The sequence below is a fragment of the Pteropus vampyrus genome, unplaced genomic scaffold (genome assembly GCF_000151845.1).
Source record: "Pteropus vampyrus isolate Shadow unplaced genomic scaffold, Pvam_2.0 Scaffold121, whole genome shotgun sequence".
Taxonomy (NCBI): Eukaryota; Metazoa; Chordata; class Mammalia; order Chiroptera; family Pteropodidae; genus Pteropus; species Pteropus vampyrus.
The window spans coordinates 180,473-196,953 of NW_011888902.1; the positions used below are offsets into that span (position 1 = coordinate 180,473).

The 16,481-nt window shown below is 38.6% G+C and overlaps 1 protein-coding gene across 1 annotated transcript in view; it reads right to left on the bottom strand.

Moving 5' to 3' along the window:
• USH2A (usherin) overlaps positions 1–16,481 on the bottom strand; it is a gene marked incomplete at its 3' end in the record, with an annotated part of 612,524 nt that overhangs the window by 176,463 nt on the left and 419,580 nt on the right. The window contains 3 exon segments of the mRNA XM_011366141.1: positions 1,470–1,592; positions 2,454–2,788; positions 9,353–9,981. Of these exon segments, the coding sequence (XP_011364443.1) occupies positions 1,470–1,592; positions 2,454–2,788; positions 9,353–9,981 (1,087 nt within the window).

A 16,481-nucleotide genomic window follows, 5' to 3' on the forward strand; every position in this document is an offset into this window, starting at 1 on the left:
TGGTGTATTAAGCAAATAATGAATTGCAAATACTCGAGAAGAGTCTAATGACAACGATAACTTGGGTTGGATAAAAAGAACAAAAAAGGATATGCGAATAACTGTTTTGACTTATGTGGTTCATCCTATCGCTTCATTAGAGTCACACGCTGCCTCTCTCCGAGAACCTTCCAGTATGTATCATGTCCTCCCACCGCAACGCTTTAAGATGAACAGGCAATTGTCCTCAGTTTTACCCATTCCCCACAGATAGTAGCACGACGATTAATATTCCTAAGGCGCAGAGAAATTAAATAACCGACCCTTCACTGAGAGAACATAGTCTTTCATCCAACAACTGTTTGAAGGACTACTATGTGCCAGGCACCATGCTAGGGGCTGAGGATACGGACGTCAGGAAGACAGAGCCCTGCGTCACAGTGGCTCTGACAGGGAGGCCCAGACAACAGGAAGGCCGGGACACCATGACAACAGTGATCCGGGAGGGGGTGTGGGATGGAAACGCATGAAAGCTAACCCAGACCAGGAAGAGAGTGGGCAGCAAAGCCCACTAGGACATGTTTGCTGCAAGGCGTGGAGGATGACCTAGTCAGACAAAGGGCAACGACAGTGGTGGCAAGTTGCCGGGTGAGCACTGGTGTGCAGGAGCGGGAGTCACGCAGAGGTCCAGCCGTGGACGAGGTGGGAGACAAGGCCAGAGCGACACACAGTGCTCAGCGCAGAGCTAGTCAGGGGTGTGTCGAGGAAACATAACCCGGTAGAAAAGTTGTCTGAAAAGTTTTCATAAAATAATGGTGGTGGTGTTTTGAAATTTGCTTGGGCTCATGAAGGTTTAGAAGTCATGCAATCTCAACAATCTTTTCCTTTTATAGACAACGAGAGTGAAGCCCAGAGAGGTTAAGTGACTTGCCTGAGGTCACAAAGCTGGTTCTCTAGCACGGGATGCGACAGCGCTCACATCTCCTGCTCCTTCATGCACTTCTCTTTCTGACATCGCCTATTTGTGATTCTTCGATTCTGTCGAACTCCAGATTGAATTCTTTCAAGTCTTAAGCCTGTTAACTAATCTTTGTGGACTGCATCAATTACTTCTCACAAAGATTTCCTAGAAAGGGCAGGCGTTTTACAAGTGCCTAGTAATTTCCCTGGTTTTATATACATTCAATCTCTCCAAATTCCTCTATTAAGTTTTCATGTCTTGCGAGAGCTGTGACCAAGGCAGCAGGTTAAGGCTCGACATCTACAAGTTCAACGTCAAAAGGCTTATTTTAAGCATATGGTGAGGATGGCCAACATTAAACATGCTGACTGTTGCAGTTTGATGATTAACGCCACAGATAATAACCAAACACGTTTTATTGCACCGCCGATAACATGCTCACACAATGAAGACACTATGATACTTTGAACTGTTCAACATGCCTCAAACTAAATGCCAGCATTTGTTTTTATAGTTTTTGTAATCTCACCTGCTAAGACCCTTATCTTCATAAAACCACTGAGTTCCTGAATAAATATTGTGCCACAGATTTAAATCTTCTGGGGGATTTGATGCAAGTGGTTGCTGGATTTTACGTCTCAGAAGCTCATATCTAAAGCAAAAGACAAGCAGAAACATTGGGATTATCTCAACTAATGTTATTACCAAAATCCAGGCTGTTTCCTGGTATAAGTCTGTGGTGTGTGCATGAAAATATAAAGAAAACATCTTAATTTATGATTACAAAGTTTTTTCCAGATTATTTTCTGGCTCAAGTTTTATATATTCAATTATTCTGAAACCATCAACTACATTCACGTCTTTCTGTTATCAGTGAGACTGGGAACATTTTAGACTGCTATGTCATGTTTCTCAACACTTTATTGCCAGTTTGACACAAAGCAGCAATATAAAATGCTTATAAAGTTAATGATTCCCCAAGACTTAAACCAGCAATACTTTATAAATGACAATCTTATCAAGCCATACTCGTGGCTGAGTGTCAAGTTCGTTAAAAAGCCATTTCAGAATCCCAACTCTTCTTGCGTCTTACCTTTAGCCCTGACGACATTCTTTACAAGTTCCCAGGTAATGACATGCTAAAGAATTAGTGTGTTAGCTTTGGGATTCTGAAGCATATCTGTGCAGATGCATCACTTAGAACAATGCATCAAGTTTCCCTGACATTTAACAAATACATACTTTGAAAATCAAGAGAAGGATTAGCTTAAGGATTGTTAGAGAACACTAACTGTTGTTTCAAGGGTTTTTAATTCTTCACGATATGCTATTTCTATCTTGATGAACTTTTATGGTTCCACATGAGATACACATTATGAAATTGTATGAAAGCTATGAGTGGAGTATATTCAATAAGGAATTCATTCTATGTTCATATGCAATTCAAAGTCTCCTTCCTTCCCAGAGAGATAAGACCATAGCAAAATGCAAAAGCTCAGACACCTTATCTTACCTCAAATCGGGTCCATTTGGCCTGGACGGTGGCTGCCAGGAAATCCCAACAAACGATTCACTTAACGGAATCGCTGACAATGGGTGAACGTCCTGAGGCAGGGCGGGGTGCGTGGTGACATGGGTAGGTAAACTCTCTGTGCACCCTCCTAGATACCCGCTGCCCCCAGAGCAAGCCACGACAGTGACAGAATAATTAGTAAAAGGAACCAGCTGAGTAACTACTTGGCTTAACGCTGAGGAAGTGATGTTGGTGATTGGTATCTGAGGGTCAGGCATGCGGATCTCGTAGCTAAGCACATCTCCATTCCGCATGAGTGGGGGCTCCCAAGTGACCTGGAAGGAAAGACAAATTTGGAATCAGTGCGACCACACGGGAACAGAGCAACCGAGGCTCACGAGGCCTAGCATTTCGCTCTGTCTCGTTTTCTGTTAAGTCACTTTCTAAATGCCTCCTTTCGACTTAGCCTTTTGCACTAGACAGTAATGAAGGGTTTGGGATCAATTAGCAGTGTGCCACATGAAATGCCATTTGCTGGGTTTGCTTTTACTCTCGATACCTTCTAGGACTGTCAGACTCGTACACGGCTCCGTGATTCGTCTCCACGGCGGGGTTCTGAGGGACGGAGCGCACACGCGGAGAGGATCCGCACATCCACATGCATCGACGGGGCGGCGGCAGGATGCGATGGTTTTCTTGCTTATAACTTCATTAAATGAAACATCAGAACTCCTTGCTTTGCATTGCTAGTGTATTCCCTAAGTATGTCATTTCCTGAGGAACGAATGAGTTCCTAGATCTTACTTGCGCATAATTTACAAAGTAGAGAGAGAACAACACCTCTTCTCAAAGATAAGAAGAGATGTATAGAACGCTTTTAAAAAGGCAACCACAGGATGATCCTGCTTAACTAACTCGGAGACGTAAACGCCTCAGAAGAAAGAAACGACGGTGTCTTTAATGGTATACCATGGTTAAAGTTCCTTTTTGGGCTAAATTTTGTAAGGGCATAGTGGTAATACATTTGTTCTCTCGTGGAAAAAGAAACCTAGAAAAATGTGCATAAATCTTAAGAAAAATACTTATTTATATGCTGTCCTGGTTCATCTTTTTTTTATTGTTGCTCTGTAATGTACCTTAAATTTTAGAGTATGTATTTCATCTCCTAAATAGACTGTAAGATTCTTGATAGCGGGGCTCAAATTGTTACATTCATTTAATGCCGCGCACACAGATCGTGTTCAGTAAGTAATTGTAGTCACGGCTGATTAGATTATAGTTTTTCCTCGGCATACAGTTCTTTAGAAATTTTAAATTTGAATTTCTACAAAGTAGTATATTGATATTTAAATTTGTAACTCTACACAAAATTAAAGTCATAAAGAAAGAACAGAAAAATTAGAAGAGGACTAAAATTTCCTATCTCGAGTCAAAGAGGAAAAAATCTCCAGAAGGAATATCACCTGAAATTTTCATAGGATATTTTTATTGCTAAGTGGTGACAAAATGAGCTCCCGCCACATGTCAGCTGAGCAGTTGCTTGATGATTACTGTCCTGATTTATAACTAGCAATGGACTGATGTCTATTCAAATTTTACGACATGGCTTGAAATCATTACCAGTTTTAAAAACTTCTTGGGGGTGTTCCACACTGTGCTGGGGAGAAGAGAATTTTTAGATATATTTGCTCCTTATGAACATAGAGGATTTCTGGATGCAGAAAAAGATTTTGAAAAACCCGAAGCAAGCAAAGGCTGTACAACTAACATAGATTTGTATTTGTTTTCTAGGTGCAATACTGTCTGTGGATTCGAAGAGTGAGTCAAGGTGAAACTCAGGGGCTTCCTGTAACTTACTTGTAACGTAAATGAAAAACGCGAGGTACCACAGCTAAATTCAGCCTGACTGACATGTGAAATGCCACTTCTATGCCCCTCGGAATATCCTGAGAGTTCTGGTCAAGGTTTGGCAATACTCGAAAGAATTAAAACTTGGGAGATAGTCTGTGTTGGCAGTTGAGCTAACATAAAATTGATTAGGAACCTGGTACTGAGGATGAGAAAAAGTGTTCCTACGGTGAAACCTGAATATCTTCCAGCAGAGATGAAAAGATGTGATGTAATGATTCTGGAGACAGTAATTTAAAGATCTAAAATAAATTCCTATTTTCTCTATTGTAAACGTTTACATCTAGAAATTTTCTATTTTTCTCCTTTAAAAAAGTTACAACTTGAAGGGACATATTTTTTGACAGTACTGAGCTGGAAGACATCAATCTACTTCCACAGAAATTTTTAGAAGGACTGCTATAACAAGATGGAGAAGGCTACAGCCACCATAATCAGTAGGCTAACAGAAATGGTATCTAATTTGATTACCTCCCTGAAACTATCCTAGAGCCATTATTAAAAATAAATGGGTCCAAGAATTTTAAGAAGCCAGTTAGCTAAATATTGTATTCTATTCTGTCCTATGCTTAAGGCCACATTTATTGTAGTATGGCCAAAATGTAAGAGATAAATTTCCTCTGGTCTTTTATATATCCATGGTTCACAAGGATTATGAAATAGTGTTATGCCCCAGAAAACTCAGACCAAAGGGTATGTTCTTGGACTGAATAAGCAAAAGCTGTGTTCTCTAAATCAATAATTTTACAATGAAATCCTTTATATAGAATTAGAGTTTTCTAGATAGAAAAACAAAAATGCTTACTTCAGAGATGCCTCACCTATTATAACTATTTCTTTAAATTGAATGGTTCTTAACTGTGTGATTTCCATGTTTCTATTTAGATACTATAAGTTTTCAGAAAATAGAACAGGTGGGTAGCTGAATAGCTGTTTAAGGAGCTACCGATTTCAACCAATTTTTTCAGATCCCTGAAAAGTGGCTTGCCCTGAAGAATCGGCGTACCTCCAGAGATCCCTATTTTAAGCAAAATCTTATGAATGCAGGCTAGGTGACTGGCTTCAGGGCTGACAAAAGGGAGACACATGAATACTGTAACTGACTCCTTTCTTTAACTTCATCAGGCCATGTTTAAGAACTTTATGAGTGAGTATTTATGAAGAGGGATATAATGAGTGGAGAATGGGCTATGAAAAAACGTCTGTGAAATAAAGCTGTGAGGTTCTGAGCAAAACGCATCTTTGAGCCTCTGCTTCCATTAGGTCTAATGTGAAGAGACCATCCTTTCCCACGTGCCTACGTATAAGCTTGAAAAATTCTAAGACTACTTAATCAATACATGATACGAATGTACCACACGGCCTGCGATCTCGGCAGTATCTGACTCCATGTAGCAATTCTTCTTAACAGCTGACTCCCTGTCAAAGCTTCTCACACAAAATGAGGCGCAATTCGTTGACATAAAATTAAAGTTCTGCACGATGCCCTGCTTTCCCTTTAAAATTGCTAATATTAATTTTTCATCTCAGATAATAGATTTGCATTTTGCAATCACAGACAACGTAAAAAAAAATACATAGGAAAAGTTAATTACGGCCCTTCACCTCTATTTTCTTCTCATCCTGCTCCACTGCAAGTCTTTTAAGGTGATAGCCTGAGACGTGTTCTTCTGTACTTTCCTGGTATGTTCATACAGACAAAGCGAACGTATTCATCAAAACCCAACCGTCCCCCAATAATTAATTTTTTTTACAGAAAAAGGTTTATTCTATACTCAGTAAGCTGCAACTTGCTTTTCATACTTAACAATAGATCATGGGCACATACTATATTTTTTTCTTTTTTTGGTTTTACCTAAATTCCTTTCATGGCTGAAAACAAATTACTGAGTCATTATTCTGTTGAGATTACTGTTAAAAGTAATATTTGAAATGTATGCTCGCATGCCATTGTATTTATTTATTAGCTAGATTAGCGAAAATTGCTATGCCAAAAAGTAAATGTAAGTTTATTTTTAATCATTAAGAATGGATTACTTCCCAAAAAGTTTGAGGTAATTCACTTTATCACAATGGAAGAAAGTATCGATGATCTTGTTCTCAAAACTCTTGAAATTACTATTCCTTTTAGTTTTCTGCCGATATTACTTATTTCTTTAATTAATTTGCATTCCCTAGACTTTTTTTTTGTGAGGTATAAATATTTTCAAATACTATTGACTAATTACATATCCTCTTAATTATTTATCCATATTTTATACTTTATTTACTATTGACTTGCCTTTTTCTATACAAACTATTAGATGCTCTTTGCATATTATGGGGAAATTATTTTTCCATAAGATGTGTTACAAATGTATTTTCCCAATCTACCTTTTGGAGTTTAACTTTTTTTGAGGGGTCTTATTTCTTGCAAAAAAACAATGAAGTTATTTTCTAATTAAATAAAATTATCTTTTAAGTCTGCTGATTTTTTGCCTGTTTTAGAAAGAGCCCCTCAACCTTTAAATTACATAAACTTCTTTTTTTATTTTTTCTAATACAAAAGTTTTAATTTGTTGGAATTTAGTTATTATATGACAGATCTATTTTTTCTCACGCATGGGTTGTCAGGCCAATATCATTTCTAAAGCAAACCATCCTTTCCCCATGAAATAAAATGTCACTTCCACGTCAAATTCCCACATACACCTGCATCTATATCTAAACTCTCTAGTCTGCTCTTAAGATCATTTGTCTATTTTAAATGCCAATACCATACTGCTGTGATTTAATAGCTTTAGAGTAAGTATAAACACTAAGGAAGATATCCCCGTGCTAAACTCTTCTTCCACAATTTCCTAGGATATTTCTACCATTCAGCCTTCTTTTTAACATTAAAATCATTTTATCCATCTTGAAACTATTCAAAACGAAAACATCACTAGCATTCTGATGTGAACGGTGTTCGATGTATATATGTGGGAAGGACTGACTTGTTAAGAACCTAAGTCCTTCCATCCCAGAAGATGGCATCACCTCTCTTTGTCATGGTGTAAAGCTGGCAGCAGCACGGGCTCATAGAACTATATGGCTTGGGTGTGAATCCCAACTCCTACTCCTTATGTAACATGAGGCAGGTTACTTCTTCTCTCTAGTCTCAGTTTTCCTGCCTGTGCATTGGGGAAAATAACAGCATCAATCTGATAGGGACTGTAATAAAGATTAAATGAGAGCGAATCCTGGAATTTAATATGAACTCAATAAATATTACTTGTCATCATTATTTCCTTCCATAAGATTTTATAATGTGTTTTTTCATATTTTATTTCAATTGTTTAATTCAAATTATAAAGTTTGATTTAAGCAGACATCAAAGACTGCCCCATCTACAAACATAGGTGAGAATGATGATTAAGACTCGATTTCTTTTACTAGGGTTAAGAGTGCACAAGATATGAAAGCTGTGTGTTGACACAATCCAGGTGATGCTGCTGTTTCTGGTGAGAGCCTGTGATAACCAGCTCCCTATCCAAGCTAATCTAGACTTTACTCTAGCGAGCTGCCAAGCCATTTATATTGTTTCATTCCTGGATGAGCTTACAAAATCAAAACAGGGAACTAGAAAAAGAAAAAGCCAATCGACTTGTTTGGGATAATTCTGATCATTGTTATATATATATATTAATATATATATAATATATATATATATATATATTAAATCAAGTAGAATTGTGCATTGAGCCATTATTCTTTTAAAAACATGTGTTTTATTTTCCTGATCTGCCTAGCTATTCAATGTTTGTTAGAGAAAATCCAGAATAATGCCCATTATGTAGCTTTGCCTTTGTAAAGGGACTGTGTTTATGTTGCATCGTATTGATTGTTACTGCTACTGAAATTTTGCAAAATTCCCGCAGGATTAAAACAAAAAGTCATTTCTCGAACGATTACTAACTCTAGGTTTGTGTGGGGTTTCGTTTTGTTATTCTGAATAAAGAGCAGCCCTTAAGATTGTCCAATTCATACAATAAACATTATGCATCTTGTACTTCGGATTAATTTCCTTTTCAGGGTTCTATCCACAGCATTGTATACACTTTTGATATTTCTATCAAAGAGGTGTGTTGTTTTGACCAGTCTCATATTGGAACAAACCAATAAAGACTTTTAAAAAAAGCTGTTTGTAGGTTAAATTAAATTTCTTCGACAATTTCCACTATTTCGCTTCACCTAGTGTTTGTTTTTGATGGGGAAAAGAGAGCACGCCGCACGGATCCAAGTAATAATTTCAACAGATGAACTTTGCTGTTATGCAAATGTCCTTTGTTTTGTGCTCTGGTGAGCAAGCTACTGTACCAACGCTTTTGGCAGTAGTACAAGACCTAATCCATGGAAGCATGTGTGTATTTACACAAAAGGGGCTTCTAAGCTACAAAACTCCCTCCTGTTTGGTTACACTAATTTCCCTTGAATGAAGTTTGTATGCAAGCCAAAACAATGGTAGTTATCCTGTCCTCTAGAGCTCATCCCCAGTAGAATGAGGTGAATAATTGAATACTTCTAGAGAGCCCAGTAATAGGCTATTTTTATTTCTTTTCCCATCATTTGGATTCTTTGATCATTAAAAAAAAATTGGAATACTGGTAAATGAAATTTTTGTTAACATGCTAATCCATTCATCTGTATTCTCCCATCTCTTTTCATTTTCTGATCTATTTAAATCTGACGTGGTGGTTAAGCTAAGCATCCCATCGTGGCATTCAAAATATTTCAGGTGTATGAGGCAAATGGAAGCATCTCAACAATATAATTAAGGGGATACAGGGAGAAATGAAAAACTGACATCAAATTCAAGATAGTTTGGGCCAAAGGCCAAAACCTTGTTTCTCCAGTGAATGCCTAAAACAACACATGTGTGCGTTTTGTCAGTAGATGGCTCTGTTCAACACAGAGTCAATCCTGGGTGGATTCCGAAGCCTGCGAGGGAGACAGAACACTCAGTATCTTACCTTGGCTGCATCGGGTCCCAGCACAAGCACCGCAGGTGGCTGCACCCCAGCAGGTCGCGAGGGTCTCGTGGTCACTTCTGCCCAAGCACTGCTGTTCGTTCCGCCATTAAAAGTGCTCATCAGTACCCGGTATTCGTATGTTGTCCACGGGCTAAGAGCGGAAGTCTTGTCAATAAACCTCATGGAATGACTTCTTGGGAGAGTCACCAGGGTGGCGATTTCTTCCTTCCCTTGAACTCTTCTCTCAATGGTGAAGTTCTCCACCAAGCCGTTGGGGTGGGTGGGGAGTTGCCAAGATATGATCACAGATGTCGGGGTATCAGAGAACAACTCTGGACGTGGGATACCTTCCGGTGCATCCGGGAGTGTCCACACCACCTGGGACTCTGGTGACAGAGAACACCCTTTGGAGGTGCAGGCCTCCACCTGAAACGCATAGGCAGTGTGCGGGCGTAAATGGACCACTGTGCAATTAGTGACATCTCCAGATGTTCTCAGAGAGAGACAGCCATGCTGGTAAATGTTATAGTGGGTGATAACCCCATTGCACTTTAAAGGGCGCTGCCAGGTGACCAACATCATCCTTGACTTCACATCCTGAAGAATCGGAGGGTCGATAGGTCCGGGTCCTATAAAGGAGAATGAATCCAAAACATGACACCTCTCGGAAACTGCCCACATCTCCTTAAAATAAAGCTAAAAGGAGTAATAACTGTCCTATATGGATATGAACTTGAACACCTTGTAAAAGCCGGTAAGTAAATACAAAAGTGCCATGCAGACAAGGATTGCTACCATTTTGCTCAGACGTGTGTGAGAAGTACTTGTTGAACGTTGTTGAGCTAAATGATCATTTCCCTTTCTAAGCTGGTTTTATCAAAATCATTTCTTTTTATCAAAGCTAATGCTTAAAAATATCACGAAGACTTTTTTTTTGAAGTCAAGATAACAGAAGAGGAATGCGCACGATGGCAGTTGTACACAAGTTCTAGCTTCTGCCACAATCTTTTTTTTCTGGAGCTCCAGCAACTAATTATAATCAATAACGCTATCACAACAAACCTGCGTAGTTTACAGCCCGGTAAAATCCTCCAGCATCGTTCATTATATATTCCACATTATATCTATTTCTGCTTATCATTCTCATCCATGTTTTGCAATTTATCTACTCCCTGTTAATATTATAGGTGATTTTTTACTGAGACTGTGACAGAAGCTGCCGATTTAGCTCTTTCACCTACTGATAAATAAACAATGCACAGATCTGACCTTTAGGTTAACAGGTTTTATGCTTGCTCCACTCAGCACTCTAACTGATTCAATTATCATAAAGGTTCAGGAGGCTCCATGAATACTGAAAAAGGCCCACCATATGCCTGCCTAGGTGTTGTGGAACAGCAAATATTCTGCAGCCCTCCAGAGAAATTCCTTAATTGTAAATAATTTCACCACGCGACACAATCAAGTCACCTTGAATGCGAGCCCCTCAGCCTGCGGAGGCAAAGTGTTATTTAAGCTTTACTGGGCTGCGTTAAATTTTGCAATTTGAAGGGCTGTTAAGTTTTTCAATTGAAATTTCATTTAAAATGCAGGTGCTTTTTATTATATCGAGGCTTTACTGCTCTCTAGGTACAAGCAAGAACACGGTGCAATAACACAAATCTGGCTCAATCACTGATCGGTAACAGCTGTAATTCCAGAACATTTAGCATTCTTATAAACCACGGTCTGAAATCTATAAATTGCTACAGCAGATCAAGAAAATACTCTATTCTCCTTTTCTGCCGACAGCGATTCTGACATTTATGACATTTTTCTGTGAACATTAGATTTTATTGAAAATCTTTAAAAAAAGATATGCTTGAATGTAGTAATTGTTTAAAACGGCATTGATTTTATGTGTGTGCGCGCGATCCAGTGTTACACTCTAGGATTCAGTTTGAAATGTAACCGAGGCTTCACCAAACTAGTGACTGCCATGTAGCTGGTGACAGGGGCGTGGTGTCACACCACATGACCCACATATTTGTCACCACCTGGACTGATGGGAGAATCACAATCACTTTCTGAGAGGAAAGTGCTACAGTGCACGAGCCCTGACATCAAAACCTTTCTGACAATCTGCTGATGCGTCCTATTTGAAGAGAAAAATCCTAAAAGTACAGGGATCTGGATATAGATCACATTTTTCGTTTTAGTGTGTTGCTCACTTTTGTTTTAAAGCTTTCTTCAAAACTACTGTGACGTTTCTTACTCTTGCTCTCTGGTATACAGTAGCAGTGGCAATTATGATAGCAAAATAGGAATACGGATACTTTCTTATTTATACTGATTATCCAGATGTGGCTCTTTGGCAAAGAAAAGCAAGCGAGAGAGTCTTGGAAGATATCGATGTTGTTTTGGATGGAAAAAAATCGATGCTGGATTCAAGCATTTCGTGTCTAACCCTGTCTCGCCCTCGCTCCCTAAAAAATACAAAAAAATAAAAATAAGAAACTTAAAAATTAGAATGTTTTCTATCAGGGTTTTACCAGGGTCTTGCGTAATTATTCCGCACATGCTCACTATCAAACTGTAAAATTCTTCAGGGAAAAGAAATGCAACGATGATGTGGTTTGTCCCCTGTAACGACAGGGACGAGCCTTTTATTTCTCCTGAATGAGAAGAGTTATAAGTGAAGCATCTGTGGTAATGAGATGAACTTGCACTTCAAGCTCTCACTGAATACAGCCCTTCCTTAAAGGTGATCTCTTATCTTGGGGGAAAAAAAAAGAGATGTTCAATTTCAATTCCGTGATTATTTTTTTCCCTTTAAAAGCCAGAACACATTTTATCAGCTTCCCGCTCGAGCTGAGTTGGTTCCCTGCTCCTCTTGCAGGAAAGGGCCCTTAAACTCCTGTGATTCAGGAGAGAAGCTAAAAGCAGCTTAATTAGCTCCTTTGGCTGGGGAAGTGTTAAAACCTGACTCCTGGCACTCTTTCAATTTAGTGCTTTAAAATGATAAGCCGAATCATCTAATTCTATATACAAATCAACTGGCATGCTACTGCATGGTTGAAAGGGTCACCACAATTATGTAAAACATGAGTAATAACTATAATTGGGGTAGTTTGCTAATACAATAAAAAGCTCTGAACATGAGAAAAGTTATGCTCACAGCAGCAGCTATCACTTCCTAAAGTAAGAATTCATGGGTGAAATGACATGAAAAAGATGGTTATAAAATTTTAATGGAATGATAAAAGGCAAAAGTCAGCCTCTCAGCTGAATTCTTAAAATCCCTATATATCACAATCAGCTCCTTAACTGTAAAATCAATGTGGAGTGTAACATGTTGTCAATGCAGCTGTCACCGGAGGGGAGACTGGGAAGTATGACAGCCACGCAGCTCAGCTGGCCAGTGATGAAAACGCAACCACACAGGCCTCTCTGTGGGCGTCACTGTTCAGAGAACCCCCTCCCGGTGCTGCGAACAGGGGCTCCCTCTCTGTTCAGATCACCGATTCATACTTCAAGCCGTTCCATTACGGCATAGATGACGAAATGTCGTTTCATTTGGGTAAATAAAATGATCTTTTATGGGAAACTATTTTGCTTATCAGCTTCAAAAGTTCAGCCTCAGTTTGAGAGAGAGTGATAAAGTTGTTAGTGGAGGGGCCTGCTTATTTATTTTTATACTCAGGTCTGTAAACCGAGGGAGATATACGTGTATGCTCGTGTGAACAGACGGCTCGACCGGCTTCCACGTCCAGTGTGTCTGTCACTTTCTGTGGTTTTCACAGGTTTTTTACATATTTTTTGCTATGAGAGTTACCCAGGATGGCTCAGTTTTCCCGTTATGTCTCCATTATTCCCCTGAAGCAACTTTTTACCATTCTAATTAAAAACTCACTCCGTTTAAAAGCTCTTTTCAGTAATATTAACTCCACAAATGAACATCCCCTAAATTTGCCAATGGATTCAAAATCAAGCTGGCAAATATATGGATGTATAATTACACGGAGCAATATATTACATGCTAATTGTCACTGTGGCCTTTGACACTCACTACGACACATTAGTAGACGAGTGATGGAAGCTATCGTCCCTTTAATCATGAATTCTTTTTATCAGTTTATTATTTATACCCCAAATGCCACCCGAACAGATTTTAGACAGCTCATTAAAAAAAAAAAAGCTTAAATGTAATAGGGCCAATAAAATAAAGAAATATTAATCTTGTGATGATGAAGAGATTACAATAGTATTGCAAAACAAATAAGAATGAGCACTATGATTTTGCATAAAAAATGAATATTTAGCTTCTTGACAACTAATAGAAAAAGGGCTGATAACATAAATGTCATAGTTTAATACAAGAAACATCTGAAGACTAGAAAGTGTCGAAGTTGAAAGGATACTCTTTGATGGTCTGAAAGTAGGAGAACGGATTTTGGGGGATTTTTTTTCTCCATTTCTCCCAAGACCAGGACCGAAGAGTATCAACTAGAAAGAGGGCATTCTCTTCCTCAACTGGGGGCATATTGTGCAGCCAACGGCTATGGATTCTTCCCTGCAAATTTTAAACAGAAAAGTATACGTTGTTGATGCGAGAATTCACAAAGGGAGAAAAAAGCCTGAGAAGAACTAGAGGGCCCCTATTTGGAAGAGCAATGCGACTTAAGTGCCCCAAAGAGATTCAAGAGCTCTGTGGATGTGGATAGGATTTTTTCATTCATCGATTCATCCATTCAGAGGATTTCCAGTTTTCGCTTTGATCTTAGGATATAAAACGAATGTAAAAATAAATACTTTTTAAAAAAAAATTCGGGAAATGCAAGAGTTTGAGGAGTGGAATCTATGCCCCAGGAGACAAAGTATGTAGCAACACACACACACAGCCATTTTACTCTCAAAGGCAGCAGATTAAGTGCTTTACATTTTGTCATGAGTCTTCTGCTATGGGTAAAATAATCACATCACTGTTTGGATAACATGCCGGCATTTAGAGGTTAACATCTTAAACAATTAGGAAATGTATTTGGAGTAGAGAAAGCAACATAATCGAGCGGCACTCTTGAAACTTGGTAGTTCACATTTCCTCATAAAATAAAGTCTACTGATATAAATGTGCTCCGCCCTCATTTAAAAACGTCCCCGTTTTTCTCTCGCATAGAATACTCAAGATACAGGCTGAGACTTTAAACTCTAAAACATACCAATAAAAAGAGGCTTGCGATGCAATATTAGTTTTAAAACCTAAATATTCTTAAGGGCACAGATACACATAATAAATGATTTGGGAAATCCTGCTCTAACATTATCTTGATCAATTCTGGGTCAATTTCAATACCACATTTTTCTGTCATAAGGACTCAAGGGTGTTTTACTCTCGATACAGGTTGTGAGACTAAGAACAAGGAAAAGTGTTTTCCTTTTGGAAATCTCTTTACCACTCCCCACTTTATTTTGCTAAAGCACGTGGTTTCGGGCTAGCAGAAGCCCCTCTAATTAGAACATTCATTACACTAGTCTAGGCAGCTAACACTGCCAGAAGGCTGCCTCTGACCAAGGCAAAGCATGAGGATTGCTTTGGGGATTTCCTTCTCTGGCATTTGCCTCTGATCTTCATCCTCCTTGTCTCATATTCAGGGTAGAACACTCTACAAGCCACTCTCCAGGTCTCAGGTGTCATGTGTCACCTCCTACAGCAATTTCTGGTTCTGCCTTCTTCTGGACCAATGGTAAGGAACAAATTTGAAATCTGGTATCAAAGTGAACTCCAGAGAGAAATCATTCCCTATGCCCTCCCCTGGTCTTCGCCAGCTAGGATTCCCTCATAGGCCATGACGACGACACGTTCTGTGGACTCGCTCTCTAGAAATCTCAGCTCAGCATATTCTCGTTGCCGTTAGATGCTGTGTGTCCCTTGCCAGATGGTGGATGTCTCGAGGAAAGAATGTGTCTTAATCATCCTTTTGAGTTTCCTGTCTCTTTCAGTTACTGGTTGGTACCCAGCAGGTACCAGTTAAAGCTTGCTTGGTTGAGTTTTCATGGATTTGCTTACATAAAACTCTTTTCAAATGGCACTTTAGCTAACAATTTGTGGAGACCTGCTCTACAAGAGACTCTCCACCGGGCACTGGATAAACAAAGATAAATGAGACAGAGCCCTAGGTCCCGAGAAATTACAATTTGATGGTGCACAAGTGAGGACCAAAATTCTAAGGTAGCAATGAGGACGGAAGGCTTCACAGAAGAAGTGACACTTGAGCCGAGGCATAATGAATGAGTAGAATTTTTTCAGACAACAAATGAGAAATGTGTTCTGTTAGATATAGATTTTAATTAACATTGCAATGTCTTTCTGACTCCAGAAGAACCTCTGTTTCTTTGTAAACTGCTTTGAGAACCTCAAAGATGAAATACAGGGGGGAAATACTCAAAAATGGTGATGGAAAAGAAAAGTAAGATGCAGATACTAGGATAATTTGCCTTATTGTTTCATCTTTCGTTCGCAGTGCAATTATAAGTGTCAAAAATATAACAAGACCTAATATAATGAGTAAATACAGTGTATTAATAGTACTTAAAATAGTCACTGTGTAGGTAGTGATATATCTTGCTATCTTTTAGCATACTCCAGTCAAAACTCACGAGTCTGTTGGCAAAATAATGAGCACATGCACATGAAAAACTGTTCATATAAATCTTTAGAAAATGATTCAAATCTCACAAAGTCATTTAATAATGCCTCTTAGATTACTGGTTAAAATATAATATGGAGTTTTAAACTACAAATTTGGGGAAATGATCAAATTTTTGAAGACTTTTACAAATATATGACAACTGAATGATCTACTATATAACCTTTTTTTTTTTTTTGGAGGTAGAGAGTGAGGTTTAGAAAACAAACCCACTTTAATCTGGTAATTCATTTGATCTAGTCCCTTGTGTATACCAATATGTTTGTTAAAATGACTGAAATAAAGAGATAGTCCATATTTCAATCCTGTAACTTAAAAACTTTGAGAGAAACAGATTACTCGACTTTGATCAGTCTATGGAATCCATGTTTTAAAGAAAAGTGAATTATCTCATATTTGATACACAGGGCAGAATTTCAATAGGCAAAAGAGCATGTCCATAT